The sequence below is a fragment of the Excalfactoria chinensis genome, chromosome Z, assembly GCF_039878825.1.
Source record: "Excalfactoria chinensis isolate bCotChi1 chromosome Z, bCotChi1.hap2, whole genome shotgun sequence".
NCBI lineage: Eukaryota > Metazoa > Chordata > Aves > Galliformes > Phasianidae > Excalfactoria > Excalfactoria chinensis.
In genome coordinates, this window is record NC_092857.1 from 61,598,286 (window position 1) to 61,626,191 (window position 27,906).

Below are 27,906 nucleotides of genomic sequence, written 5' to 3' on the forward strand. Positions count from 1 at the left end.
GGCAGGTCAGAATTCAGCCTGTGAGGTGGTTGGGTGCAGGGCAAGTAAATAATAGGAACTACAGCAAACCTGGGAAGAGTTGTTTGGAGCTGATGATGTCATATTTAGTGCCTGAGTGAGTACAGTGTAAATCACAGAATCACAGTCATGGAATCACAGAATGGCTTGGGGAGGGCCACCAACTTCCACATTTAATACTAGACCAGGCTGCCTGGGCCCCATCCAACCTGGCATTGAACACCTTCAGGGACAGAGGAGCATCCACAGCCTTTCCAGCAGCTGTTCTAGCAGCTGTTCCAGCACCTCACCACTCTCATAGTAAAGAACTTCCCCCTGACGTCTAACCTAAATCTTCTCTCCTTCATCTCACAACCATTTCCCCTTGCCTTGCTATTACCCTTTCAAAGAGTTGAGCTGGAAGACTGTGGTGTTTTTTCATGTCCAGGGACACCTGTATAATCAAGTTGTGAAGGATTAAGTGTGGTGGAGGAAGATACGGTAGTGTGTTGGTAGCTGTGGTTGTGGGCAGCATAATTGGAGGAAATACTGTGATGTGAACTAATGAAGTTTTAATCTCGTGGATGCTGTTTCACCCTCTGTTTCCAAGAAGACAAATGACTAAAACAGTTTTTTGACCTATGTTGTCTGTAATTCATTAAAAGGATTATGATCTGTGCTTACCATTGGGATGCAGAATTAAAAAATGAGGCTTTGTAAACCTGCACCGTTCATCCCTTTTGTGGGTTTCAGTAGAAGAGCTCAAGTTGTGGCTCACTCTTTACCCACATACCAAGTATCTGTGTCATCCTTTGTATGCATGTGACAGCCTGTGCATCCCTCCAGTGTTTTATTATCTTTCTTTGAGTGATAACGTGTTACAGGTTGATTCATCATGATCCTGTAACACAGACTCTTTCCCTTTTGTTTCCAGTTGGTGATATCCTCTCTTTGCTGAGGGATTTAGCTGGTAATCACTAATATCATACATATCTTTGGCAACCAGAAATGCCTTTCAGTCCTGCTCCCATGCTCCTACTGGTTCCTTCTTTGTGTCAATAGAAACATTTATATTATCGAACTGAGGAGCTCGATCAGGGCATTGGTTAGTCTTCTCTGTTAGTTCCCTTTGCTGTTTTCCAGTTTTCCCAACTTAATGTGTAGTTCATGCAGCTGTATATCTATGTCATCTACATCCATGCATCAGATTTATTTATTTATTTATGTTAGTTACTGATGCACAACGTTTGGATTCTGAAATCTTCTTAGGAGAGCTGTTTGATTCTCCTTAAGCTGGTTTTTAAAGCCTTGTTGTTGTAGTGGTTTTTATTTGAATGCAGTTCTGCTTTATTCCTCAAATGCAGACTGAAGTACTGGGGAAAAAAAAGCTGCCTTTGAGGAATGCTTGTGGTCATAAAGTACACTGTTGTGCTGTGGCCTTTGATGTTTGTCAGTGCAACTTTCCATATCAAAGTGACAGAGCTGCCTTGGAATTTAGGGAACTGGACCCAGGAATGACTACAGTCCATAGGGGTTCATTAAATGAAGGATGGTGGGCACTAAGATTTCTTCATTAATCTTAGCCTATCTCAGCTATTTCCAGTGCTTTTATATTTAATTAACTATTACAAATTTCCATCCACAAAGGCAGGACTACATACCAGTATGCATACAAGAAGGGCCAAAATAGCATCTTCAATCCATATGTGCAAATTGTGTTTTGCATGAGCCTTTTGTAAAAACATCTCAGTTAAGTAGGAGTGTGGATGACATCCATATGAGTCAGAGTGCATGCAGAGGTTTTAAAATACACTTCTTTAGCAGCTAATTGTTTCTGTATAGCTCTGCAATGCAAATGACAAGTCAGTGCATGTGAAGGAAGCCCTGGGATATTTTAAATATTTGAAATGTCAACTAAAGGAATGAGAGCCGGTCCTATTTAGCCCTGATTGGCAGTATTTTATGTTATTTTTTTAATCCAAAAGTTAAAATGATACTTTTACTTAAAATAGTTGGGCTGAATTCTGAGTCAGTTGCTGCACTTCTTATTACATTCTTTCTATAAGAGCTGTAGTACAGAGGGTCATCTGAAACAGAATTATTTGTGACAGAGATGCTTGAACAAGTTAAAGACAATACACTGAAGCCACTGTGCTTTGACTCACTTCCCTAATAACAATTGTATTTAATTATCATCAGAGGCAGAGGCTGGAAGCTCGGCAGGCATGGATGCCTGCTTGCATTGTCCAGGATTTTCTGAGACTTGGAGAGATGGCTGAAGTTTATGCTGTTAGGGATTTGTAACACGTCTGTCTTGAGCAGGCTTAGATGTGAGCTGAGGGTAGTTTAAAATAAAGAAGTAAGATTGCAACTGCACAGCTGTGGCAAGTGGTGTATGTCTAAATCATGTAATCCGCAATTAAAGATACAGTTTTCTTATCACCAGTACTGTTGAGTGAAAGAGAAACTAAAAGGTGACTGATGTAATTGGTGAAATACAGAAAAAGCAACGAGATTAATCTACGTTATTTTTCATTGTACTCCAAAGATTCATGCTGCTAAGTTTCCTTATGTATCACTGTTCATATTAAATCAAAGGATGTCGTAACAGGAATTGTTGTGGTTTTTAACTTTGAACAGAGTACTTTAGTACTCTGGTTTTCATACAGGTCTTCCCATGGGTTTGTTTTTCTTAGTTCTTGAGAACAGTTATTTGGCAGCATATGATACTGTGCTGAAGGATTTCTCCTTTCATTCCATGCACTTAAATTTCCGTAACAACCTGATCTCCCCCACTCCAAATTCAGTTGAAAATTAAAATGAAGATGCATGCCTTTTCTTTCCTGCCACCCCTGTTTTCACTGCTGAGCACTGGTGGTCTGTAATACCCCTTTGGGCAGCTGTCGCTTGCCTGTAGGACAAGGAATACCCTGCAGCTTTGCAGGCCCTGCTCAGCCGCAGCCAAAATGTGCCTTTGGTATCACAGATCCATAACACAGCACCACTGGGGCTTTCCCTAAAGGCTCACTCTATCCCAACCAGGGACTGGAATGCACTTTGATTGACTCACCTGTAAGGTGACAAAAAGGGTAAATCTGAACTAACTTTTTTTATCAAATTCAGACAATCCAGATATTCTGTTCATGCTAAAGACAGCGCTATATTAGGCAAGCATTTCAACTCCCAAAACGAGGACTAAATTTCAACACCCGAAGTGATATTTCTTAGCTTACGTCATTCCCCATGAACTCAAACATCCCATCTGAAGCCTCATTAAATTGAAATAAGCTGCTGTGAATGAAATGTCTGAATTAACATTTTCATGCTCAGTTGTTGGTAGTTCTTGAGTTTCGGAGATGTGAAGCAAGGCTAAAACTCATTGTTATTATATTCAGCACTTTCCACATCTCTAAATTTACTGGTTAAGCTGCTTTTTAAACTGCTTGTTTAACGTAACTACTTGTACATTTTGAGAAGAAAGCAGTGCCTTTGCTGATGAGACGGTCTTCTTTGCTGAGGGCAAATATACCTCACCACAGCATCTCTGATCGTGTGCCAGCAATTGAGTGTTTTTTGTTTATTCTTCTTCTCTGCTGGGACACAGATTGTACATTTTCCATCTCACTTGCACCAGTATCACCATGAACATTACATCTGATAGTTATTACATCCTGCCTATCCATAGTGGAGCATGCAGTGGCTTCAGCTGGCATCATAACTCATGTCAGACACCGGGTAAATTGGTGCAACACATCTGATTCTGTGGTTTCAGCATGGAAGCATTCCTGGCTAATTCAGGTATGGCATTTCTATACTTTTTTGTGCTAGAGCTTTAACAGAAGGGTGTCCAGCATTTTTCCATTGAGTCAACAGCCTCTGGCTTCACTGTTGACAGTAAAAACTGTATCACATGAACAAAGGCAGGAGATCTTTATCCTGTGCAACAAAGTCATTGACCTTTGGGCAGTTAGAAGATAGCTGAGTTTAGTTAAAGGATCTGAGCTAGTTGTAAGAGATCCAGAAGAAAGGTTTAAGACATCACATCTTGGAATAGGTAATTCTTGAGGGTTGCTTTTGGTTTTAGTTTAGGCAGTGATGCTTTGTCTTTTTTTATTTTCTTTGTCTGTTTCCAATCTGGGAATCACAACTGGATGCCTTCTCAAGTCCCACTAGCCACCACTACGGGGTATGCCTTTCTTGCAAGCATTTCTACATCTTCAGAAATGCCCAGGGAGGAATTCTTGCAGTGCTGTGACAGCTTCCATTCTTGAATGCTTCCCTTTTTGATTCCTGGACTTTTTCTTCCTCATTAACATTTGGGTTTCTCAGCCCTGCAGGATGCATAGTCCCTGCTGATGTGCAGGTTTAGGAATATTGCACAGCTGGATTTGGAGAGCATGATGGATGGTGAATGAGCATGTTTTAGGATTATTTCTGAGCTGTGTACCATATAGGCAGGTGCACAATGTTGCTGCCTTAGTTCATAGTAAGTTGTGATTTACACAAATGAAAATGATAGCACAGGCTTGTAGCACGCGGTGTATATTCCATATATTCCATGAGTATTAACATGCAAAACAAAGCTCAGGTCTAAAGTACCTTCCCTAGTTTTCATATTCAGATTAGTTCCCAGTGACTTTTTAATCACTGAAATGCATGTGAAAATAGAAATGCATATTTAACTTTGGAGAGACTCGGATATTACAGATGCAATTGACAGGAGCCTTACAGGTGCCCTCACAGATGCTGCTGACTGTTTTTTTGTTACTATGTGACTGTTACATTCTTACTAACCCTCTCTTCGTGGAGGCTTATCAGACATTTTGATCAACAGACAGGCTGCTGTTCTATGCAGAAATAGATACTATTTATTTGTTGGGCAAGGGCAGCTCTCCTCAGATACAGAAGATATGGCTACATTTATCTTGTTTAGAATCATAGAATCATAGAATCATAGAATTACTCAGGTTGGAAAAGACCTTGAAGATCATCAAGTCCAACCGCAGCCTAACCAGTAGCCTATCTCTTAAAAAACAACCACAAAACAATACCACAACAACAAACCTCTTCTAAGTCATATCCCTGAGTACCACATCCAAGCGGCTCTTAAACACATCCAGGGATGGCGATTCAACCACCTCCTTGGGGAGCCCATTCCAGTACCTAACCACCCTTTCTGTAAAGAAGTTCTTTCTAATATCCAACCTAAACTTGCCCTGGCGCAACTTGAGGCCATTTCCCCTCGTCCTGTCACAAGTCAGTAGTGAGAATAGACCTGCCCCACTCTCACTGTAAGAACCTTTCAGGTACTGGAAGACAGCAATAAGGTCTCCCCTCAGCCTCCTCTTCCTCAGACTAAACAGCCCCAGCTTCCTTAGTCTCTCCTCATAGGGCTGATTCTCCAAGCCCTTAACAAGCCTCGTTGCCCTTCTCTGGACCTGCTCCAGTACCTCCATGTCCTTCTTGTGCTGAGGTGCCCAAAACTGGACACAGTACTCGAGGTGAGGCCTCACCAATGCTGAGTACAGGGGCAGGATGACTTCCTTAGTCCTGCTCACCACACCATTCCTGATACAAGCCAGGATGCCATTGGCCTTCTTGGCCACCTGGGCACACTGCTGGCTCATATTCAGCCGACTGTCCATCAGCACACCAAGGTCCCTTTCCGTCTGGGAGCTTTCCAGCCACACCTCCCCAAGCCTGTAGGATTGCCTGGGGTTGTTATGACCAAAATGCAGGACCCGACACTTGGCCCTGTTGAAACTCATTCCATTAACCTTGGCCCATCGATCAAGTCTATCCAGGTCTCTCTGTAGTGCCCTTCTCCCCTCAGGCAGATCAACACTCCCTCCCAGCTTAGTGTCGTCTGCGAACTTACTGAGGGTGCACTCAATCCCCTCATCCAAATCATCAATGAAGATGTTAAACAGAAGCGGCCCAAGCACCGAGCCCTGGGGGACGCCACTTGTGACCGGCCGCCAACTGGATTCCACTCCATTGACCACAACTCTCTGGGCCCGGCCATCCAACCAGTTCTTCACCCAGCGGAGCGTGCACCCATCCAAACCACGGGCAGCCAGCTTCTCTACCAGAATGTTATGGGGGACAGTGTCAAAGGCCTTACTGAAGTCCAGGTAGACCACGTCGACAGCCTTTCCCTCATCTACTAAGCGGGTCACCTTGTCATAGAATGAAATCAGGTTAGTCAGGCAGGATCTACCATTCATAAACCCATGCTGACTAGGCCCGATCCCATGGCTGACCTTTAGTTCGTCCATGATGATACCTGAGATTATCCTTTCCATAACCTTCCCAGGCACCGAGGTGAGACTGATGGGCCTGTAGCTGCCAGGATCATCTTTCCGGCCCTTTTTGAAGATAGGCGTCACATTTGCCAGTCTCCAATCCAAGTTTAGTCAAAATAACAGACGAGTCTTGATTGAGTTTTAGTATAAAACACCAGTGAGGCATTAACTTCCCTGTAAAGGAGATTTTAGAGCTCGTATTTATAGTTTCCAGAGATTACAGTGTTATTACAGCTATTACCATGTGGTACCTGTTCTGTGTGTGCCTGGTTTCACTCCTTAACTTCTGAGGGGTTTGCTGTGGGTTGTTGGGAGAGGAGAGCTCCGCTTTCTGTCTCACCAGGAGACCTCAGCACACACTTGTGTTCAGACATCAGGAGCCCTGAGGAGAGCTGGACAACTTCTGTAGGATGCACAGCCACCAGCTGGTTGGGTAAGGGTTTGTCTGAGCATCAGTAGGAGAAGCTGAAGTTCAGGAGGTCCCAGTTGATCTCTGGAGTGAGCCATCCTACTTTGAATGGAGACACAGTGCCACTTTGACCCCAGATGAGTGACCTGAGGCTTTTGCCTCTGAAGCAATGGTATGCAACATGTGGAGGTGCTAGCACATTAATTCAGACTAGCTGTCAGTTGTGGGTTTTTTTATGCTGAGGGTCAGAGCAGCTTCAAGCTGTTAACAAATTCTTGTTTCAAGCCATAGTCAGGGCTGAGTATCTCAAACCTGGTTCAGTTCTGATTTCATTTAGGACCATTCAGTGAAAAGTCTCAACTTGCTGAGCTGGAGGTCAGGTAATGGGCAAAAACGTCTGGCCATCAAACCCATCACTTTACATAGTTTCAGAGTTTTGTAGCATGAACACTATTAACTATAAGCTGTGTTTTGTGTGTCTGTTGAGCTGTATATCTCTGCAGCACTGCAAAAAATTATTAAGCTGTGTTTTTAACCCAAGAAAGAGGTGGTTTGTAGCACTTTTTGAAAGGTAAATATTTGTATCAGTTTTGATCAACAGTATTTTTTAAACATTTTCCTCCAAACAATGATATCATATTGAAGAAAATGCCTGGCATTAGACCTTGCCTATTTCAATGCAGTAGGTTCCTGTTTCTTCTCACCGTTTCCCTGTGTGTTCACTGTTGAGCATTCACATTTCTTCTTAGCATTGAAATTAATTCCAGAAATCCCTCATGACAAACAGGACTATCTGTATCTTCCTTACAGCCAGTAGGACAACAACCCTGTAACCATGGGTAAGACAGACTTGGCTTTTTTCACATGCCTGTGATCATGCAGTGAAATTTTCCCTTTCTCAGAACCTTGATTTATTTTGTTTGATAAACCAATATACACATAATATCAGACTTCGAGATCTCTACATGTGGAGTCTGCTGTAATTAATTTTTGTAGGAATTTTGAAAGTAGGCTGTGCAGTGGCTGCTGAAGAGGTGTTGTGTGGGTCAGTCACAAGTTTGAAGGTCATTTGCAATATAAACCGTGAAAACCACAGAGTATTGTGAAGCCACATTCTCAGGAAACATGTAAACTGGATGACTTTGGTATTATGTTGCCCAAACATGTTCAGGTAAGATTCTACCAGCTTCTTCCTGATACTAGGAGTATGTTTTGTTATGGAGGTGTTGGTATGATCTGTTTTGGAAAGGCACTGTATTAGCTTTGAGTCAAATATATTTGTAACCTAGTCGCAGAGTGCTACATTTCACCTCTGCTTTTCTGCTCCTCTGCTGGGCTTGCTACCCTTTTCCTGCCTGCAGTCAACTGCGCTGAGATCAAGTAAGTTTCCTTGGGTTTAAAATCCAATCTGAATGGGATGGCTGCATAGCAAAGTGAGCGCATGAGCTCCTTGATGAAAAGATGTTGTTTAACTGCCTTTGGTTAATGTGTGTTCTTTTAGCTTCACAGCTGTGGGAAAACAAATATGCCATGTCTGATATTTGATAAGTGATGAAGTTCTTCACTTTCACCTGGATGAAAAATTGTTAGTTCTAAGTTTGTTGAAAGCACAGATGGGGATGTGGGGGGAAATGTTACAAACTTGGACAGCGCTGTTTAACATGGCTGAAATGTTTTGAGCGGTGAGAATTCATCTTTTTCATGGGAAATTTGAAAGTATTTGTACACTTGTTTAGGACGTAAAGTTTTAAGGCAAAAAGTAAGGAGAAAATTTGTATTTTTACTTTTGTTTTTATTTTCTTAAAGTCCTGATGCAGTGAATAGGCAGCTGTCTCTACTCAACAGCAATTAAGCCTATATCCTAATTTAACCTACATTGCATCTGTATTACTGAAAGTTAGCTTTTTTCAAAACATCAGTTAAGTTTGTAATTGACAAAAAGCCACACAAATAAAACGACTCTAAACAAACAAACAAGAAAAAGCGACTAATTGAGGAAAAAGAGATAATGGGGTTGCCCCTCCAATCTGTTTCAGAGCATACAGAGAAAGGACTACCATTACCAATACAGTGCAAGATATATCTTATTTTCTCTGTCATTTGAGTTGTTCTTCCAAAGACCCTCACCCCGAATGACTGAGACTTTGTCTTTCCTTGGAAGGGGTGCACAGGAAGAAGAGTGTTCAGAATGTTTTGCAGCCCTAGAGACATTTGTATGTGCGGTCTTCATCCATTACATCCTTTGCTTGCGATGGGTGACCTGGTCTGAATTCTGCACAGTAGTGTGGTGTTTCTTGGCACTGGACTTTATGTGTCTGTTGGACATTAGGAAGGAGCTTTCAGATGTAGCTGGCATTGGAGTTGGGAATAACGCAGGCATGTTCAACCTGCGGCCCACAGACACTGCATGCCCATCGGTCAGCAACAACCAAACCATCAGTGCACTGTTAACGCTGTGCTGACTGAAAGCAGGGCATGGAGAGAGCAGTGCTGTGCAGTGCTGACTCAGGTGATGGCACATCACTGTGTGCATTTTGATATGCTGGCTAATCACAGGGCTCTGAATAGCAAAGAATGTAGCTGTGTTTTCTGTTTTTGTTAAGGAGTTTGAAAATAGAATCCTAGAACCATAGAATCATAGAATCACCAAGGTTGGAAAAGACCTAAAAGATCATCCAGTCCAACCATTCACCTATTACCAATAGCTCCCACTAAACCACATCCCTCAACACGAGATCCAGTTGCTCCTTGAACACCCCCAGGGTTGGTGATTCCACCACCTCCCTGGGCAGTCCATTCCAGATTGAATCCTTAGAGCTTGAAGGACTTTTAAAGGTCATTCACTCCCCTGTGGTGGAACATCCTCACTGTAAAAGGCTTTTTTGTTAAAGAGTGGAGATGTACGTTGGATTTAAGTTTGAAAACAATTCTCGCTGTCGTGTCACCACAGACCCTGCTAAAGAGTCTGTCCTTTTTTGCACTCACTTTTAGATACTGACAGGCTGCTCTCAGGTCTCACAGAGCCTTCTCTGCTGTGTCGTGTGCTGCCTAACTACATCAGAAGTGATCAGTTCTCAGCATTTTCCATTCCAGAATGCGCAGGTGAAGTGCATTTAAACCCTTCTGTGCGAGTTATAAATCAAATGCTGCTTTGGGGCCACACGTGAATGTGGTCAACTTCTATATCTGCACGTTGTATCCGGTCCTGCTCTGTTCTGAGTAGTGAAACAAAATGCACCTCCGAGACTTGCGCTTTTCGGGGCACTGTTGCCACCTGGTGGTGTTGTCCAAAACTAGCAACACGAGCTAAAGAACTCAGCGGCAGAACCCGCGGGAGGACGTGGTTTGTTGGCTGATGGGGCTTTTTCACGCAGCCCATGGTGAGTGCAGGCAGGAGGACGGCGTTGGGTGCCTGTTGCAAAGCTGGGCATAAAAGAGGCCTGCGTTGTGCTGCTCCAACTGCTCTTTGTAAGCTGCTGTTCTCTCTACTGTTGTCAGATAGTCTTTTTTTGGAGGCTTTGCATCTGCACAATACTTTCAACGTTGTCATATGGCAGATGAATATCTGGAATGCGTGTTGGTGGTGGCAGAAGGTGTGGGTGGCTTCTTCTCTCCTTGCTCTTTTTGTCTTCTCTCCTTGTTCTTTTTGTTTTCGAAAATAGCCAGAATTACCAACTGTTGTGCATGGGGAGGTTCAAGTTTGGGAACCTTCATTAGGACAGACCCAGCAGAGGGGCACTTGAAGGAGTCCTCTTAAGGCTGGGCCATAACTCAGCTTTCAGCAAACAAGACATTGAGCAAAATGTCTAAGGAGTCTGATTTGTGTTACATTGCTCAAATCTCTTTCATGAAATTCAATGCTTGAAATAGTTTGTGAAGGTCTTGGAGTAATCCTGTGAAGTGCTTTGGTTTGGTTTGGCCAGGCCCCAGAGTGCATGCTTGGTTATTTTTATTGCCAGAACATCTGAAGAGCTGTCTCTAAAGTAGATAAAATTCTACAAGGGTTTGATTTGGTTTTACTAAGCAAATTAAATTGGACTCCAGCAAGAGCTCCTGAGCTTTTTCTTTAAAGTGGAACTTATGGCTGTCGGTCATGATCCAGTACTGATTTTTTTTTACTGTAATGCTAATGTGTCAAACAGAGCTTACAACTAAAATTTGCTTGCATTGCTCTCTAGCTTAAGCTTGTTCAATATTCGGGAAAATTAGCAATGCATGTATTTTCAGTTGTTATTATTATGTTAGAAAATCTCTGAGACTTTCTGTGAGAGGAGTAATGACTTTTAGTTGTAAATCATAGAATCACAGAATAGCCTGGGTTGAAAAGGACTGCAATGATCATTTAGTTTCAAACCCCTGCTATGTGCAGGGTCACCAACCAGCAGCCCAGGCTGCCCAGAGCCACATCCAGCCTGGCCTTGAATGCCTGCAGGGATGGGGCATCCACAGCCTCCTTGGGCAACCTGTTCCAGTGCGTCACCACCCTCTGGGTGGAAAAACTTCCTCCTAATATCTAACCTGCACCTCCCCTGTCTCATTTTAAAACCATTTCCCCTTGCCCTATCACTCTCTACCCTCATAAACAGCCGTAACCCCTCCTGTTTATACACGCCCTTCGAGAACTAGAAGGCCACAATGAGGTCTCCTTGGAGCCTTTCTTCTCCAAGCTAAACAAGCCCAATTCCCTCATTGTTCCTTCACTGGGTTCCATTTGTGGATAGGTATTTATAAAGAAATAAATTGGAAGTTGGTTTAGGTTAAAATTCTGGCCAGTAAATGAGTATGAGAGGTTAGTGATAAGTGCTGCCTTTCTTATGCAGACTCTGCTTGCCTGTGCTGCAATAGTGAGGCAGGAAGAAAGATGAATGCTGCTGCTTTATTAGAGAGTTGCTCAAACACGGGAAGCTTGCAGTGCTGATCTCATAACTGTGACTTAGTTTTGAAAATATCACCGTACTCAAGATGAGCAAGGGCTGAAAATGTTTCTTCTGCTATAAACAGTGAGGTTTTTCAGATCTCTTTGGGTATTGGGAACTGGTTCTCCAGCACTTGTTCAACAGCCTTAGTTAATAATTTCCCCAAAGAAATCTCGTTCTTAAGTGCTTTTCCAGATTCCTAATGTGGCTTCAGTATAAGCTTTAGGCAAATAATAAACTGATTTAAGACCTATTTGGAACATGCAGAAATCAATATGGCTCTTTGTATGAGTACCCCATAATTAAGTACATCTGGCTTGAGAATGTAAGCTATAGCTAAACTGAATTTTCAAAGAACAAGCTCCGGATAGGTTTAATATCCACTTAAATCCCTCTTTAAATCTCTTTTAATTACGTTTGAAATCAAGTATTATTGCCATAGCCTGATATTTCTCAGTCTTCCTTGATTTTAAATTTTATCTAGATGAGTTTGTATTTGATACATGAGTGGTGGTGTCACTGTTTGCATGATTTGGCATTAAAAAATAAGGGCATAGTTTGATTGTTACGTATTAGCTGAACACTTTGATCGTTGGCTTGGAACTAGAACACAGCCCTTGCAAACATAGACATGTGTTTTCCCATATGCACGCTGCTTTTATGTGAACAAAAACCTTTCTTTTTTAAGATCATATCCAAGTTCTGGTTCTGACAGCGTCATTACAATACCTTTCTGAAAAGAAGAAAGTGCCATATTAGCCATAGAACTTCAGTAGAGCTGTTTAAATTATACTGTAATTCAACCACTTTGTTCTCAAGCTCTTTTTCACTACTGGCCATGCAATATTAGATTTTCTGGTTTTAATTAAAATATTCCCTTCTAATTAAAATTGTTCCAGCACTGTGTTTTGATGCATAAGTATCTGGCAATGCCTCTTTTCTTTTGTCTTGCTGAAAGCAGATCAGCTGTAAGCATGTCTTCTTACATGTTATGGTGATGCTGTTAGTCTCTGCCTAGCTTATTGATTCTGCAGTAATCTAAGGAATCCAGGTTGCTCTGCTGTGCTTTTTGGCATTCATGGGGTGGTTAGTACTTCGCTGTTCTGACAGTCTTTCTCTGAAAATTCAGTGATGCAACTATGTGTATGGCAAATATGGATGTTGTAAACCATGCAGAGGAGTCTGATGGGACTCAAGTTTTATTACAAAGGTCTTATTATATTAGTCCAGAAGGTTGAACTTTAAAATAGCTTTATAGAATGGCTTGGGTTGGAAGGGACCTCAAGGATCATGAAGCTCCAACTCCTCCGCCTCAGGCAGGGCAACCAATCTTCATATTTAATACCAGACCAGGCTGCACAGGGCCCCATCCAGCCTGGCCTTGAACACCACCAGGGACGTGGCATCCACAGCCTGAGACATTTGTATACCCTCTTATCTCTCCCCTGTCCCTTTTTTTCTCGGAAGCAGAACAGCTGAGGTGAGGAGCTTCCATAAGACAAGTTTTACTGCATCTGTATGTAAACCAGGGCCTGTGTTACATGCTGCTTCCCAGCACTGCCTTTCCTCCTGCCCCAGCTTGATGGGTGCGTGTTTCAGTCTCCTTGTCACTGCACAGTGCCGCTTATTCTGCCAGCATGCTGACCAGACTGAAGCAGGTCTGCAGACATACAGCTTACTCTGAGGTGAAGCCATGGCCTTCATTTGCTTTAACTGGAAGATGCACAGTCAGAATCAGGTTCATACGGCTCTAGGTTTGCTGTCCTTCAGGCTTCAAGAAACCAAGAGCTGGGTGGAGAATGGATGCTGAAGAAGAGGGCATAGAAATACGCAAGGAGGAGAGCAAAGAAGTAAAGGGCAAGAACAGGGTGAAATAGTGGATACCAAGCGTAATAAGGACGATGATGAGGAGTTGCTTGGCAGTGCTTGGGGTTAGGCTTTATATAATTTGTTAACAACGTGGTAGAAACATGCACCAGCAAAACATCTGTGGGTCTTCCCAGTAGACAGGTGTATCCTGAGTACCTCAACCAGGGGTACCAGTGCTGTCAAATGAAGTGGTTCGAGTCTTTTGTGCCAAGGGGAACGTGGGCTTAAGAGTAATAAATAACGCAGTAAGCATCAGACCAGAACCTGTAGTACCCACCTTGTTCAGATCTAGTCATGGATTCAGCCTCCTATTGCTTTGGTGTATTTAGTTTCTCCAGGTTTCAGTGGGCTGAGTTTTCCTAAGATGAAAGCAGTTGCCTGGCATGTGATATATGCATCCAAAGACATTTTATTTACAAACTTTGTACTACAGGATCACAGAATAGCTTGGGTTGGGAGGAACTGTAATGACCATCTAGTTCTACCCCCTTGCCGTTGTCAGGGTTGTCAAGCAGTAGATCACTTAGCCCAGGGCCTTGAGCTTCTTCAGGGATAGGCCATCCACAGCTTCTCTGGGCAGCTGTGCCAGCACCTCAGCACCATCCAAATAAAATAGGGAAATGGGATGTGAGAGTTGTGCTGTGTGTTGAAAGCAATCCTTATAACAGCAAGCAAAACCTAATCCCTGTCTGGATTATCTTGATATATCTGTGCGATGTCTGGTTAAAGCAGCAACAAATAGGTTCTTGTAACTTGTCCTATCAGTTATGGTACTCTGTAAGAAGTGCTGTTAAAATCACATTGCTAATCAAAACTCTTTTCAGTGTAAAATAACATTAAAGCCCAAATTAACAAAATTGCATAAGAGCTGGAGATTGTTTTTGTTGCACTCTTGCCACACAGGCAGCAAATATTTCATTCTGTTTTGCAATAATAAGAAAACTGCAGATGTTACTGCTCTACCTCTTGTTTAGGAAATAAATTTAAAGTAACTTCTTGGTTTGCTGATTTGAATGCATGTGTGTGGCTGTGTAAGTGCAGAACTGAAAGCAGGGGAAGTAAGAGATAATATAAGAAAACTGAAATTTTAGTTTTTCACTGTGCCTGCCCTCTCTCTGCACTTTTCTTCTCCATATGCCATGGATTGATGAGGAGTGCTTTAGCTGCTAGAAACCACATTCACAAAATAATTTTGCTGGTGGCCAGTTGAATTGAGCTTCCTGGCACTGACTCAGTTATGTGACCTCCTCTGTAGAAGAAGGATGTAGAAAAGAAAACAATCAGCAGTGCAAATGAAAATATCAGTTTTTCAAGTAACTGTTTCCAATTTTTCCTTCACTTCTTAGCTCGCTCTAAGTGTCCCAAACAGAATTTAGTAGAGGATTAGCAGTTTTTATCTGTTTGAAATCTGCCTTGTAATACAGTTCTCGTGTGAATTAAGCCTCCCTAATTGATTGTTTTTGCTCTTTTGAACTGTTAGTTAAAATTCTGCTTGGAAATCTGAAACCCCAAACTGTTTTTAGCACTACAAGAGTAGAATTCTCTATTAGCTGGAAGTAAAACATGATTTTGCCAAACATGTCCAAGGTCTTCATTATGGAGCCTGGGTAAAACAAATGTCTAAGACAAATATATGAGCTTTATGAGATTGCATGCTCATGAGATAAACAGGGCAGTTGTATGCAGAAAGCATTAAACAAGATTTCAATTAAAAATCTTAGATGCTGTTACGTTTATCATCCTGCTAAGAATTCTCGTTCTCTGAAATTTCTTTCACGATAACTCTGCAAAAAGCAACAGCAACAACAACAAAACCCACAGCGTTTTGTCTGTATGGAAAGACTCTTCTGAATTATCATCTAAAAGTTATTGAGTAGTGCAAGGGGCAGTGCTTTCTTCCTCCTTGTACTGCAGAAATTATTTGGCTACTGAATAGGTGTTTTGTTTTCTGTCAACCTAAAGGAAGTCTAAAGAAGGATGCAGAGAATAGTATGAATTCTGTCTTTCAGGGAGTGTTCAATTTTGCAGCCAGCTTTTTCTCTGGTTATTCTGTTTGTCTTGTAGCAGTCTGTCCCTGATCTCTTCTTGTGCCTTGGAATGTGCTGCTTTTCTTGGAGATGTGAAATGAGGCAGCTGTCAAAGACTTTGCATACAAGATTCTCTAGTTCACTATTTAATTATGTGACAGAAACACATTTTTGCACATATTTGGAACATGAGCCATTGTTTGAATGGTTTTCTATTGATCATAGGTGCTCAGTACTTGGTGCAGGATGGCTATCTGCTGGTGGAGCAGTAGGTAATTAATTACAGATGGATTCCTTACCATGTATGCTGTGAATACTCAGGCATCCACCAGACTGTAGGCAGGCTGGGTGTTAAGGTTCCTGATAGTCCTGTTTGGTAAACCTTTACTGCAGAGATAAGGCACTCTAATTGTTGCACATTTAGTTTTGTAGCTTTATTCTTTGCAAGAATGTGAGAATGTTAAGAAGGTCTGTCTTTTTTTTTTTTTTTTTTTTTTTTTAAATAAAGGAGCAAGCTGGACAAGGCATTTTGTGCTTGTAATGAAACTGAATATTTCAAAATGGCCCTCAAGTGTTTGAGAAAAATTGTCCCTGTACACGGTGCTGGTGGCAGTCACAGCAGGGACTGAGCAGCATGGACACTTGCAGGGTGTGAGCTGAGAAGCTCAGGATTACCTCACCCACAAACCTGTGAGCAGAGCGGGCTGACCTATGCTGAGAGAACCTGCTAAAACCCATTCAAGGAGATGGACATCCCCTGCCTCTTATGCCATTCCTTCACATATACCAGTGTTGCTTTGGCTCTAATGTAAAAAGACACAAGAGAGGAACTGTGGAGGGAGAGAAAATTCTTGCTGCGGAGCTTGCATGAAGCCTGCAGCAGGAAGTGTAACAAGGGTATCACTGCCCTTAGCAGTCATTGTGCATCATGCATGTCAGGACACAGATAATGCCAGCCTGCACCGCTGCTGATATCCACATGCTCCATCATGCCAGGTGATGCCACATGCAGCAGTACGGAAGTGGTGTCTGTGCATGTTGGTTTCCTGTATGTGGCAGCCACAGCTGAGAGCTCCACTGTTAGGTACCTGGGAGGATGCCTGGTAGGTGGGTTGGTTTCTGGGTGCCAGGAGATAAGAAGTGTTGAGGAAGGCAGCAGCTCCTGAGAGGTGCCAACAAGTGTGTGTTCCACTCTGCGCCAACAAAGGAGGGGTAAAAATCAAAGATCTCCTTTCTGAAAATCTGTGTCTTCAAAATCTGCCCATCTGGAAAAAAAAAGAGAGACTTGTAGAAGATACAGGAAAGGACCAGTGGAGCAAGGCAATGGCCTGCTTCTTCTCTTTGACTGTAAATCAGTAACTAATAGAAAAAAAAAACGTTTCTGTTAAAACCTACAAGTTAACAGACACTTGCTGAAAAATGCTTAATTTCCTTATGATGCCACACTGTGGCTTCCAAGCTTTTGAATGTTAACTATTTGTTCTCTTTTCCCATTGCACGTACCTTTTATCTGAGGTACTGCATGAGTTCCTATTCGTACAGGGCAGCGTGTCTGGATGTTGCAGAAATGTTTACACTGTTGCACTTAACTTCTGCTTGGGAAATACAGTTTGAGTATTAGTGAAGCACATTTAAAGTGATGGATGCATCACATTGTTCCTCAGAGAGTTTTGTAAATGTTGCCCTACTTCAGGGCAGTATCTGTTGTTCTTGTCCTATGTAAGTTTGTGCTCCATGCCAGTAATCCTCTACACTTGGAGAGTAGCAGGAAGTGAGAAGCATCACCCAGAATCCATGTAACAGAGACAGATACGCTTGTTGGAGCTACAGATGGAAAATCCTTTTGTGCTGCTGCATGACTGCTAACTTAGAAAGTTTCTGTAATCCTTCGGTTATAAGTGTGGTGCTTTGGAGTTCACACAGTGAAAGCAGCAGCTAAAAAAGTGCTGTTTGTTGCAGCAGTGTGAAAGCTACACTTTTCTCAATGATACAGCTTTAGGACCACGGTGCAGTGCAGGACTTCTGCTTGCTCATCATGCTCATTGCACAGTAATCACATTTACTTCATCCTTGGCAATTACTGGAAAATATAATCTTTGACCAGCTGGGTGTCCTGGCATATGGGAATCCTCCTTGTGTTTCTGTGTATATGACTCTTTAAGGGTACTCCTCTTTCTGTTGTAAGCGTGGGATGCCCAGATGTCCTTTGCCTCAGTATCAGTTCTGTCATGTGGCTTCAAACAACTGTGCAGTGCACTAGTAGCCAGCAAAAAGACATGCAGTTGCTCATAAAGAGAAGTTCTAGACAGTTTACAGGCTATTGGGTGTAGCAGGGAGTTAAAAGTTGATCACAGACCTCATTTTTTTATGTTATAGAGACTTTCAAGCTCTTTAATGTGGCATTCCGGAAGAATAGCAATTATCACCAGAGAATGGAAGTTACGTTAATCAAACAGAGAGAGATTAAAGATTAATAAATAAATCCACGAGTATGTGAGGTGCGGAATGTTGCCATACCGCTTCCTTCTTGAGAACCGTGCTGTGTTTTCTTCTGCAGAAGGTTTATTCTTGCTTCCATATCAGATGCCGCTTCTTGAAAGCTTCTTCCTGACACTTTTAATTCAGTGGTGCTGCTTCCTCTTTTTTTTTGTGAAACTACACACTGCAATCCCTTTCCACATTTCAGCACTGAGCTTCAGTATCTCGTCAGTAATTTCAGTGCTGGTTTTGGTCTACTATTCTTTCTAAATTTAAGTACTTTTAAAACATGCAATTCCTGTTAGGTTGGCCTGGCTTTGTGCTGCCACAGCTGCCTGTCCTTTACCAGAGCTTTGTTAATTTTTCTAAGTAAGCCAGTTGCTAGTTAGTAACTGTTCATCATACAGTATTTCTACATTAGCACTATAAGAAACAGGGACCATTATTTAGACTTCTTGTTTTGCACCGCTCCCTCTGTATCACATGCATAGGTTATGAGTAAACAGGGCTTCTTAATAAGCTTCCAGGCTATGTACTCATCAGAGGACTAGAAGTCAGCCTAGGCTCTATGGCAGCTGCAGGAGAGGAGTGTCATCCCTTACCTGGGCAAGGACTTTGAGCATGGGCTCTGCTTACCTTTTTAATAATCTCTACTGTTTTGTTACTTCTACAGGTGCTCTATTGAAGTTTATTGCGGTTCATTCACAGATTGCAGAATCTAAAGGATAATGTTCTTATGATCTCATGCCATTAGAAGTCACTTTTCAACACAAGATCAGAAAATCACCTCCCTAGATTCTCCTTAGTCTGAGGAATGGAGCCGTGTGAGGAGACATCATCTTGACCCTGTAGGGTCAAGCTCTGGAGTTTCTGATATTTCAGAAGCATAAATATGCTGAAGTTGTTGACCTTTAGCCACGAGTCTCATTAGCTCTCCATGTCTGCCCATCATCTGTTGTGCAGATCTGTTCCTGGAAGGCTCGTGGTGCCAGGTGATCTTCTGGCTACTCTGCCAGCACTCCCTTAGATTTAATCCTTAAAAGGACCCCACAGGCTGTTGCAGTCTCTGTCCTGGCTAGTGTGATGATTCTTCTTCCTCCTCTATCTCATATGGGTTTTTTTTGGGTGGTTTCAATCTATTGCCCAGTAATTACACCAAACCTGCGGTCAGGAAGCAGCAAAACGTGGAGGAGTAACTTAATTTTTTCTTTTTAAATTGAAAATGTGGCTTCTTTAGCTAGTTTAGTAACTTTCTTTCTATGATATCATTTAGGGCTTTCATATTTGCTTTCATTCTCTGTGCTTTGAAGGGTGCAACTGCCTCCCTTTGGCACTCCACTGGAGCCTATGAGACCTGTGGGAGACAGCTAGCTGCTGGAGGAATGATCCTAGGAGATGTGTGGAGTTGTGTGTCACCCCAGTTCTGCATTTCCAAGTGCCTTTCAAATGAGATCTTAGCCATGGGAGATGTACATGGCAAAAGAAGTGAAGAATTGATACAAACCTTCCCAAAACTGTGCTGTTATTTGCAAGACCATCCTTCCTGCTTAGATCATCTTTTATGAACACAGATGAATGTTGCAATTTGATTTGCTTCTTTATTTTGCTTCCCCCAACCCACCCCCCCTTAGTTATTTTGAATGCAGCCCAATTTTGTGCAGCTCCATAGCCTTCTGTTTTCATCTTGAAGTACATCTTAACTAGGCTCCGCAGAGAAGCACACCTCTGTTATCATCTCAGCCATAGCCCTTCCACTCTGCTTTTGTCCCATTCACCATACTAAAAATAAATTCGATGAATAAGTCGGAAAATACAGTTCCTTCTGACTGTGATTTCACCTCAGAGCCATTTGGAAAATCGGCTTGCTCATTGTTCCCACTGCTTTTGTTCTGTTGGGTGCATGTTCCGTCCTGTTGTGTGATGAGGTTGGTTGTTGCAGGGGACCCTTTCTCTTGCTGGGTTGTACAGCAGCATTGTGTGCTATTAAAAATGATGTTGGAGCAGTCTGTAGCACACAGGCAACAGGTGGTTTCTCCAGGCAGCAGAGGTGCATTGCACTGTTCAGGGTGACTAAAACCACGCTCTTGAGCTGTGGATGCTCCTCTGTCCCCAGACGTGTTCAAGGCCAGGTTGGATGGGGTCCTGGGCAGCCTAGGCTGGTATTAAATGTGGAGGTTGGTGGCCCTGCCTGTGGCAGGGGGTTTGGAGCTTTGTGATCCTTGAAGTCCTCTCCAAACTGGGCCATTCTGCGTGGATACTACAGGCCACATACCAGATAGTAGCTGCTGTAGAAGTTCAGGCTTTGGAAGCAGTGTAGTTAGATGTAAGTGCTGTGGTTAGCAGGGCCCTGTCTGTCAGCCAGTTGCTGCAATCACAGGCTGTTCTTTGCCAAGGGATTTTTTTGGCCCCCTGTGCTTGCTTTCTCATACCCCGCTGGCGAGCTGTAACAAGCAAAACTCCACCCTTTCTAGAGACCAGGGAGATTGAAATGCATAACCAGCAACTACTGGCAAGGGAAGTGAGAGTTTCTGTTGAGGTGCTGCTGCTTTTCCAGACGGCCGCTGGTGTGCTTGCTCCAAAATGGGCGGAATCTCGTGAGCAGCTGAGCCCTGATTTGCTGAATTCGCAGACTTTTCCCCTTAAAATCCCAACCCTCTTTTTTTTTTTTTTCTTCCTTTCCTTTTTTTTTTTTTTTTGTTCTCCATTTTTTAAAGTCGTCGGCTTGTAGCTCCGCAGGGCGCACCTCGGCTGCTGGTGCCCATTTCGCCATGAGCCTGGAGGCAGACGACTCCCGGGAAGGTAGGGAAGTGGCTTCGCCAGCTTCTGGGTGCGCAGGGGACGGTGAGAAGTGAGCAGCAGTCCTGCATGCACAGAATCACTGCGCACAGAGAGCCAGGGGTATCTGCCTGCTCCTGGCAGTGGCCTGGAGTGTGCGGCACTGCTGGATGGCAAAAGCAGTGGGTCTGAGGCTGAAAAGTATCGAAAGAGGAAGATTTTGATGGATTTGGATGTGCTTTATCTTTTGACAAAAGAAGAAGTGGCGTGGGGGGGAAGCGAAAGGTCGTTGTTTTGGGAGTAGGTGGTTCTCTCTTCCCCGCCAGGCTGTAAGCAGTGCAGGGCTGAGTTCTGCCTGTGGTGTTGGGTGGAGGAAGGGGCTTCCTCTGAGCTCCTGCCCACAGAGGCTGCTGCTTCTGGAGGGGAGCAGGGCTGGGTGTGGGTTTCTTAGGGAACAGCCAGTGTTTCGTGGCTGTGAGTCCTTGCGGAGGCTCAGACTGATAGGGATCCAGCGTGGCTCAGAAGGCAGCAGGTAATCCAGGCACTTTGCGTTTGGTGGAAACAAGAACTTTCAGCTGGCATTCCCCTCACGTTCTTACAACTTCCCCTGCTTCAAGAACAACGTTACTAGGAATCTCTGTCTGCTTGCTTGCACAAAAGTGTGTTTTCTTGCTGTCGGTTTGGGCTGGGTCAAACTTAGTGGTAATAATGTAGTAGAACCCAGTTAATAATGGAGGATTACAAAGATATCCAGTTTTCTTATTTAATTCACCAGTTTTCTCATTGAATGAACAGGGGAGCTAAAAGGCAGCATTTCAGAACAGAAAGAAAATTATTCCTCTGTAGAAGCTGCTTGAAACGGGAATGTGTAAGAAAGAATGTGTCCGTGTGAACGTTCCCCTTTGGTATTACAGGAGATCAGCAAGTGTGCCACAGCAGGACCAGCACTCGGTACCAGCAGTCGGTACCAGCACTCGGTACCAGCACTCTTCCTGTACTTACAGGAAACTTCAGACAATTTTACAAACCTGGCTATATTTGTAATGTAAATTTTCCTTTTTAAAGAAACCTTTTGCCTTCCTGGATGACTCAGAATCTGAAAACGTGCTGAAAAGATTTGTGCCTTTCTGAGTATGTTATTTTGTTTGGTCTGATCCAACTTGAGATGATGGGATCCTCATGCTGGGAAGAAAGGACTTGGAGCAGGTGGCTGAAATGGGAGAGAAGGGATAACTTCTTGGTTAGTTATCTTCAGCTGGGAAGATAGTTGGGGTTTTCTGCACTGTGATTTTAATAGGCCGGAGTTGAACATAAACACAGCGAGTAAGCGTTGTGGGAAGATGAGATGAAGATACCAGAGAGAAGAGTTTTCAATCAGTCAGTAAATGCATTCCTGGAAACTCATTCCCATCTCTGAAGATGAAGATTGAGAAGTGTGAGAAAAGAGGGTTTGGAGCACGTGGATAAAACTGGAACTAATAGCTGAATTTGTAGTGGTGAAGTTCTTATACTGCTTTGCCTCCTGAGATTGGACACGATGTGAAAGATAACGCTGATCACAATACTGAGAAACGCAGTCCAGTGCCTGTGCAGTGGTTTAGTGCACACAGCGTGAAATAGACTTCCAGAACCCTTCAGCTGTCTTTACTTCACTAATAGTAGAGCTGTGTGCTTTTTGCATAAGGGAAGCTGATACTCCACGAATTGAAACGTGATTTGGGACTCAGGAAGTTATCACCAACAGCATATCATCTTGTAAACCATTTGTCACAGTGGGTGGTTGCTTGTTCCTGTGAGTGCAAAACTGAAGGTCTCCTTAAGGGGAAGGCCTGATTTGCCCACAAATTATGAGGCCCCTCCACCATGTACACCAGTCAGCTGAGGATTTTTTGTTGCACAGATCATTTCCCTACTGCAGATGAAAAGGTTTGGGAGCTTGCTGGTGCCATAAGTATCGTGTGTGAAGTTCTGTAAGTGAGAGCACCTCTTATTAACAGTTTGGCATTCTGTATCATCATTTCTGTAGGTTGCTGAGACTTAAGGTCAACAGGGCAGCATAAAGGCAAAATATTTAGTCTTAGTGTGGGAAAGATAGGAATGGGAAAGAAATGAAGTTTATGAAAAAGAAGGAATAATTATCATCTGGACACGGTAACATGTTACCACAGACTTCCCAGGAGAACGGTGCCAGAGATGCAGATGGGTGCAGTTAAAAGCAGGAAGTCAGCACCTTAGTGAAGGAGGAGTGGTGGGAAATTTGGAGGAGATAATGTCAGGTACCCACTCAAATCAAATCATTTTAATGTCAGGTTTCTGATGTAGTTTGGAGGTGTGTACGTTTAATGAAGCAGGGTACAGGAAGCCTGATAAAAGGGACTTGAGGACACAGATAAACTTCCATGGTCTGTAATACAGCTGCAGCAGCTACATCTTCTTGTATGCACTTGCCACTCCCAGTCAGAGCACTTCGAAAGAACGGCTGGCTTTGTTTTTCTGACCCAGACAGGGTAATCTTTGAGATAACCTATCTGTGGACAGATTAGATGGCGACTTGGTGGCAGGTGGACAGTCCGACTGGATGAACTTAGAAGTGTTTTCCAACCTCAGTGATTCTATGATTCTGTGACTCCCATTGCCTCTTCTGCAGGTATTTTTTTTTGCTGTGTATGATGTATGGAGTCCACACTGAGTTGCTGTCTCCTGAAGAGCACTTGGCTTGTCTTCATATCCCAAGTACCATTCCCTGTGTAGTGCAGGCAGATAGGTGAGCAAGGTGGTGATGTGAATAGAGGCTGGGGCACAAGCAGTAGCTGTGGGTGGAAGGCTGCTTTAGGGAACCACTGAAACTCTGAACAGGTTAATCATTTAGCTGCAGTTGCTGGGCTGAATGCTAGGTTGCCTTGAGAAAGATAATTAGGATAATTATGCTTACGCAGTCAAATCTTTTAATCCCTTGTGAACTGCAGGACTTAAGTGTTTAATTGGGAATAAGGTGCTGTGCCTTGAAGAGAGGGCCATCAGCAGGGAGAAGCGAAGACAACATAGGCCGTGGGGAGCTTTTGGAGGTCATCTGGCACGATCTCCCACTCAAAGCAGAGACAGCTTTGAAGCTAGATCCACATTTGAAGTTAGCTGAAGCTGCTTAGTTCTTCTGCGTGCAGTCAAGTTATTGGCATCTTCAAGAGTGTTGCTTCCACAGTTTCTTTAGCTCCAATATTGCCTGCTTTCTCTGTGAAGAACTTATTCCTGACTTCAAGTGAGGATTTCTTCTAATGCAATCTGTCTGATGCTTCTTGCTCTTCTGTGCATCTCCACGAGCAACCTAACTGCACATTCCCCCTAACCCCTCAGTAACGAGATGTATGTATTAGTCAGCTGTCCTGTTAGCTTCTTTATGCTGAGCAAGTCCAGCACTCTCAGCCTGTTCTACACAGCATGTGCTGTAGCTCCCTGTACATGCCTTCTTGTATAGGCTTCAGTGTGTCAATCCCTCTAGCAGAGAAGCTAGGCAGGAGGAAACTGGACAGAGTTGCACTGACAGGAGGATGACATTTTGTTTTAAAATGCTTTTTTTTTTTTTTTAATCTTTCTTCCTCCATTTCCAGGCGTTCGCCAGCATTCAGAAAAGCTGCAGCACTTTACAGTGTCATTTCCAAGCTCAGGAGCTGGCTAAACAAATGGCTTCTAAGAATGCTCAGTATTTTGTAATCCATGGGTCAGTGATATTGTAAGGAAGAGCACAGACACCAACAGCCATTCCTATCTTCAGTCTGAGCTCATCCATCATTGCTTTCATTAATAACAATTAGCATTCGGTCAAACCTTCTGTCAAATGTGATGAGTTTGGTGTTAGAGTTCATTAGTGTTTTTAAGTATTGCTTTCTGAGAAGCATGCTGCTTTTTCCCCCTCATTTAGAGGGTGTGACTGTGAAAAATTTGAGTGCTTATACAGAACGTTTTGGCATTAGTAAATCCCTCCAGCCTTACAGTGAGTTCTGTACACACTGATAGCCACAATTATTTTTACTACGGGAGACACAGAAGTTGCTGCCTTTCGGTTTTTCTCCTGTTCTGCCACTTTTCTTTGTTGTGTGAGTTGTTTCCTTTTAAAAGCATACGTACGATTTTTGTTCTGCAGACACACCCCTGTAATGACTTCTGAATAGAAAGAAAATGGTGTGATTAATGATGCACCTGTGTCTGCCAGCAGATTGGCTCCTTGTAGCCACGGCATCAGCACAGACCTTCAACTTGCTCTCACTTGTGCCCAGCCTTGTTCTAGGTGAGGAAGGGAGAAGCTGGGAAACCTGTCTTTTATTCTACAACGGTGACAACCAGCCAGTTTTATTTGCACACCAGTTGGTGTATATTTTGGTTTGACATTGCAGTATATGAGGGCTGCTCTGAAAGTAACACCTCCTATTTTACTACGTTGGCCCATGATGTCACAGGTGGATGTTGGTGGGATGGCAGCAGGGGTTGAACCTTCCCTCCAGTATTCCATTCCATGTTGTTCTCATGTGACAGATGGCAGCAGAGGGGCAGTCCAACAGAACAGGGTCTGGCATGGACTTGTGGATGAAGCAAAGGGGTGTAACTGAATTCCTGAATTACGGTTTGGTTGATATTTACAGCATCTAAAAACAGGATTGCTATTGCTTTGCTGTGTACCAGACAGGGTTCTGTAGGGAATTACACCACTGACTGACATAAAAAAAAGTGTCGTAAGTACATGTTACTTACACAGCTTTCATTCTACAGAAGAACGGTTTTCTAGTATTAAAGACCAAAATTTTATTTCCCTCTGTATTTCACCAGACACATGTTAATGATGTTAATGAAAGCAAAACCAAACTCTAGAGTTAACTAGGAAGAATGGTTTTGCTTTTTCTGGAGAGCTTAGGTGCTCTCCTCAAGTGGACAATGGGAGAGTAAGACACAACCAAGGCACAGGTTGCTAACCTGGTCTTCCTTCAGCCTTGTGCTGAAGAAGAGGTGCCGGTGGAATGCCATCCTGTCTGCAGGATGCAGACAGTGGAGCACAGACTGACGCCTGCAACAACACAGGGCTGGAACTAGAAATACAGGAAAAACGTTATTCATTATTTTCAAAGTCAGTGAAAGACTCGCAGACCTTTCTCTCATTTGAACTGTCTTCTGCTGTGGCTTTCTTTACATCCTATTCAAAGTACGCGCTCTTTGCATTTTGACTGTGAAGTTGCTGCTTGTTCTAGCAATAGTTTTCCCTGTTCCTCTCAGGCCAGGTTGTTTTCTTCTCTCTACCTTGTGGGCAGGTATCAGTTCATCGTGGTTTTTTGCCACATGTATCTGTAACATCCTCTTTTTTTTTTTTAACTTCTCCTGGGTAAAACTGAGTCCCTTCATGCACTGAGATTTCCCTCAGCCTGCCTCTCACTGTGCTTTTCCTCTTGCATTCAGCCCTATATCCTGTGCCTGCAGCTAAGGTGTATTTTGCTAATGAGACATTCCCATTGTTGGCATGGTTCTGAAAGCAGCTGGATATCTCTTTTTAAACTTGTAGCTTTTGGTATAAGATGCAGTTTTAATGGTTTGATTATTTTATTGGAAATGCCAGTTGAGTTAGGAAACTTGAGACTTGGCTTTCTGCAGTTTGGGACACATTTCTTAGGTGGGACAGAAGACACAGATTATCTGCACACCATTTGCTTGTTCTGAAGGAATGACCTGGAATGTCCTTTATTTCATGTGATAAGGTTGATGAACTGTTGCTGCTCAGTGTAGATATGGAGGAACTCTGTGTAGCCACAACATGGCCAAGAGCTGAGATCTAATCCCTCAGCACCTGCTGGTACATTCCAGCAGGGATGACACATGGTGGCAAAGGAGTGAAAGGGCTCTACTCTCTGTGACTGCTGAGTTCTTGTTCTCTGTTTAAAATCCAGTAAGTTTTAAAATATGCCTAAAAGTCATCAGAGATTAATACAATATATATATATATATATACTTTTTTCTAATTAAAGTGAGGCTATTCATAGAATCACAGAATGGTTTGGGTTGGAAGGGACCTCTAAGATCACCTCATTCCAACCCTCTGCTACAGGCAGGGACACCTCCCTCTAGACCAGGTTGCTCACAGCCCCATCCAGCCTGCCCTGGAGTGCTTCAAGGAAGGGGGGGGTATCCACAACCTCTCTGGGCAACGTGTGCCAGTGTCTGACCTATGAATTAAAGTACATACAGAGGCTGTAGGGGAAAATAAAAAAGCTTTCAAGAAGGCTTTCTGAATTTCTGCATCAGCTTCAGCATGTGTCATGTGCTGCACAGGGTGGCTCTGGGAAGCACAGTCATGTAAAACCAGAATAACTTGTTGGCATAGGCCGCTCTCATGGGACTTCAGTACTGCACATACGTTCTTGTTGGTAACGGCATCCTTCCTGCAGCACTGTCTGACTTGAACCTGCAGGCAGAAGCAAAAGTTAGTACTTTTCCTGTCCCCTGGGGTTTTGGAGGACCATCACTGATGGTCACATGTACTTGGAAAATAGAGTGCTGTGCATCCAGCTTGGCTTCAGGTTGTCTCCTGACCTCCTCTGGGTTAGCAGTGTTTCAGCTGCAGGGCGTGCTGCTGCATCTCCCTTCAGTTGCAACCTGCAGCCTGTGCAGAGGCAAGCATGCTTGTCCACACAGGAAGCCAGGCAGGAAATCACTTGCCACATTTCTCAAAACTGTGTGGTGCAGTCTTTCAAATGGGGCCTGACGTTCTCGGTTGGTGCTGTCACTTTTCTCCTACATCTCTTTTCCTGTGTCCTGCGTGCCTCACCCAAAGTCCCCTGTGGTTTCTGGAGCTCGCAGAGAATTAGTGCAGGACGTGCCCCGCCAGCCATTAAAGTGAAAGCATGTGGCTGCATAACAGCTTTGCAATCAACTTCTGTACACCAACACGCTGAGTACATGAATCAGAAATGCGACCCGTGTCAGAAAGTTCAGGTCCTGGTTTGCCCATGGTATTCAGCGGGGTTCACTGGAAGAGTTTTATTGAGTGGTTTTATGTTATTTAATTTTTAATGTCTGTCCTTATGACAGTGAGCTTACAGACACTCAGTGACTAAGTGTTCGTTGTCAGTATGCATCAGATGGAGTACACGGAG

General features: G+C 43.3%; 1 protein-coding gene across 5 annotated transcripts in view; it reads left to right on the forward strand.

The window, feature by feature from the left end:
• Positions 1-27,906, forward strand: part of TNFAIP8 (TNF alpha induced protein 8) — a 42,150-nt gene that overhangs the window by 9,030 nt on the left and 5,214 nt on the right. The window contains exon 1 of one of the 5 annotated variants that reach the window (XM_072360124.1): positions 10,049-10,091. The exons of 2 other annotated variants lie outside the window; for them this stretch is intronic. In XM_072360124.1, coding sequence (XP_072216225.1) covers positions 10,067-10,091 — 25 coding nt within the window. In that variant the 5' untranslated portion in view covers positions 10,049-10,066. Of the gene's footprint in view, positions 1-10,048; positions 10,092-10,113; positions 10,180-20,710; positions 20,801-27,906 lie in introns of those variants that run through there. 2 more of the 5 variants (XM_072360127.1, XM_072360123.1) reach the window with 2 other exon arrangements.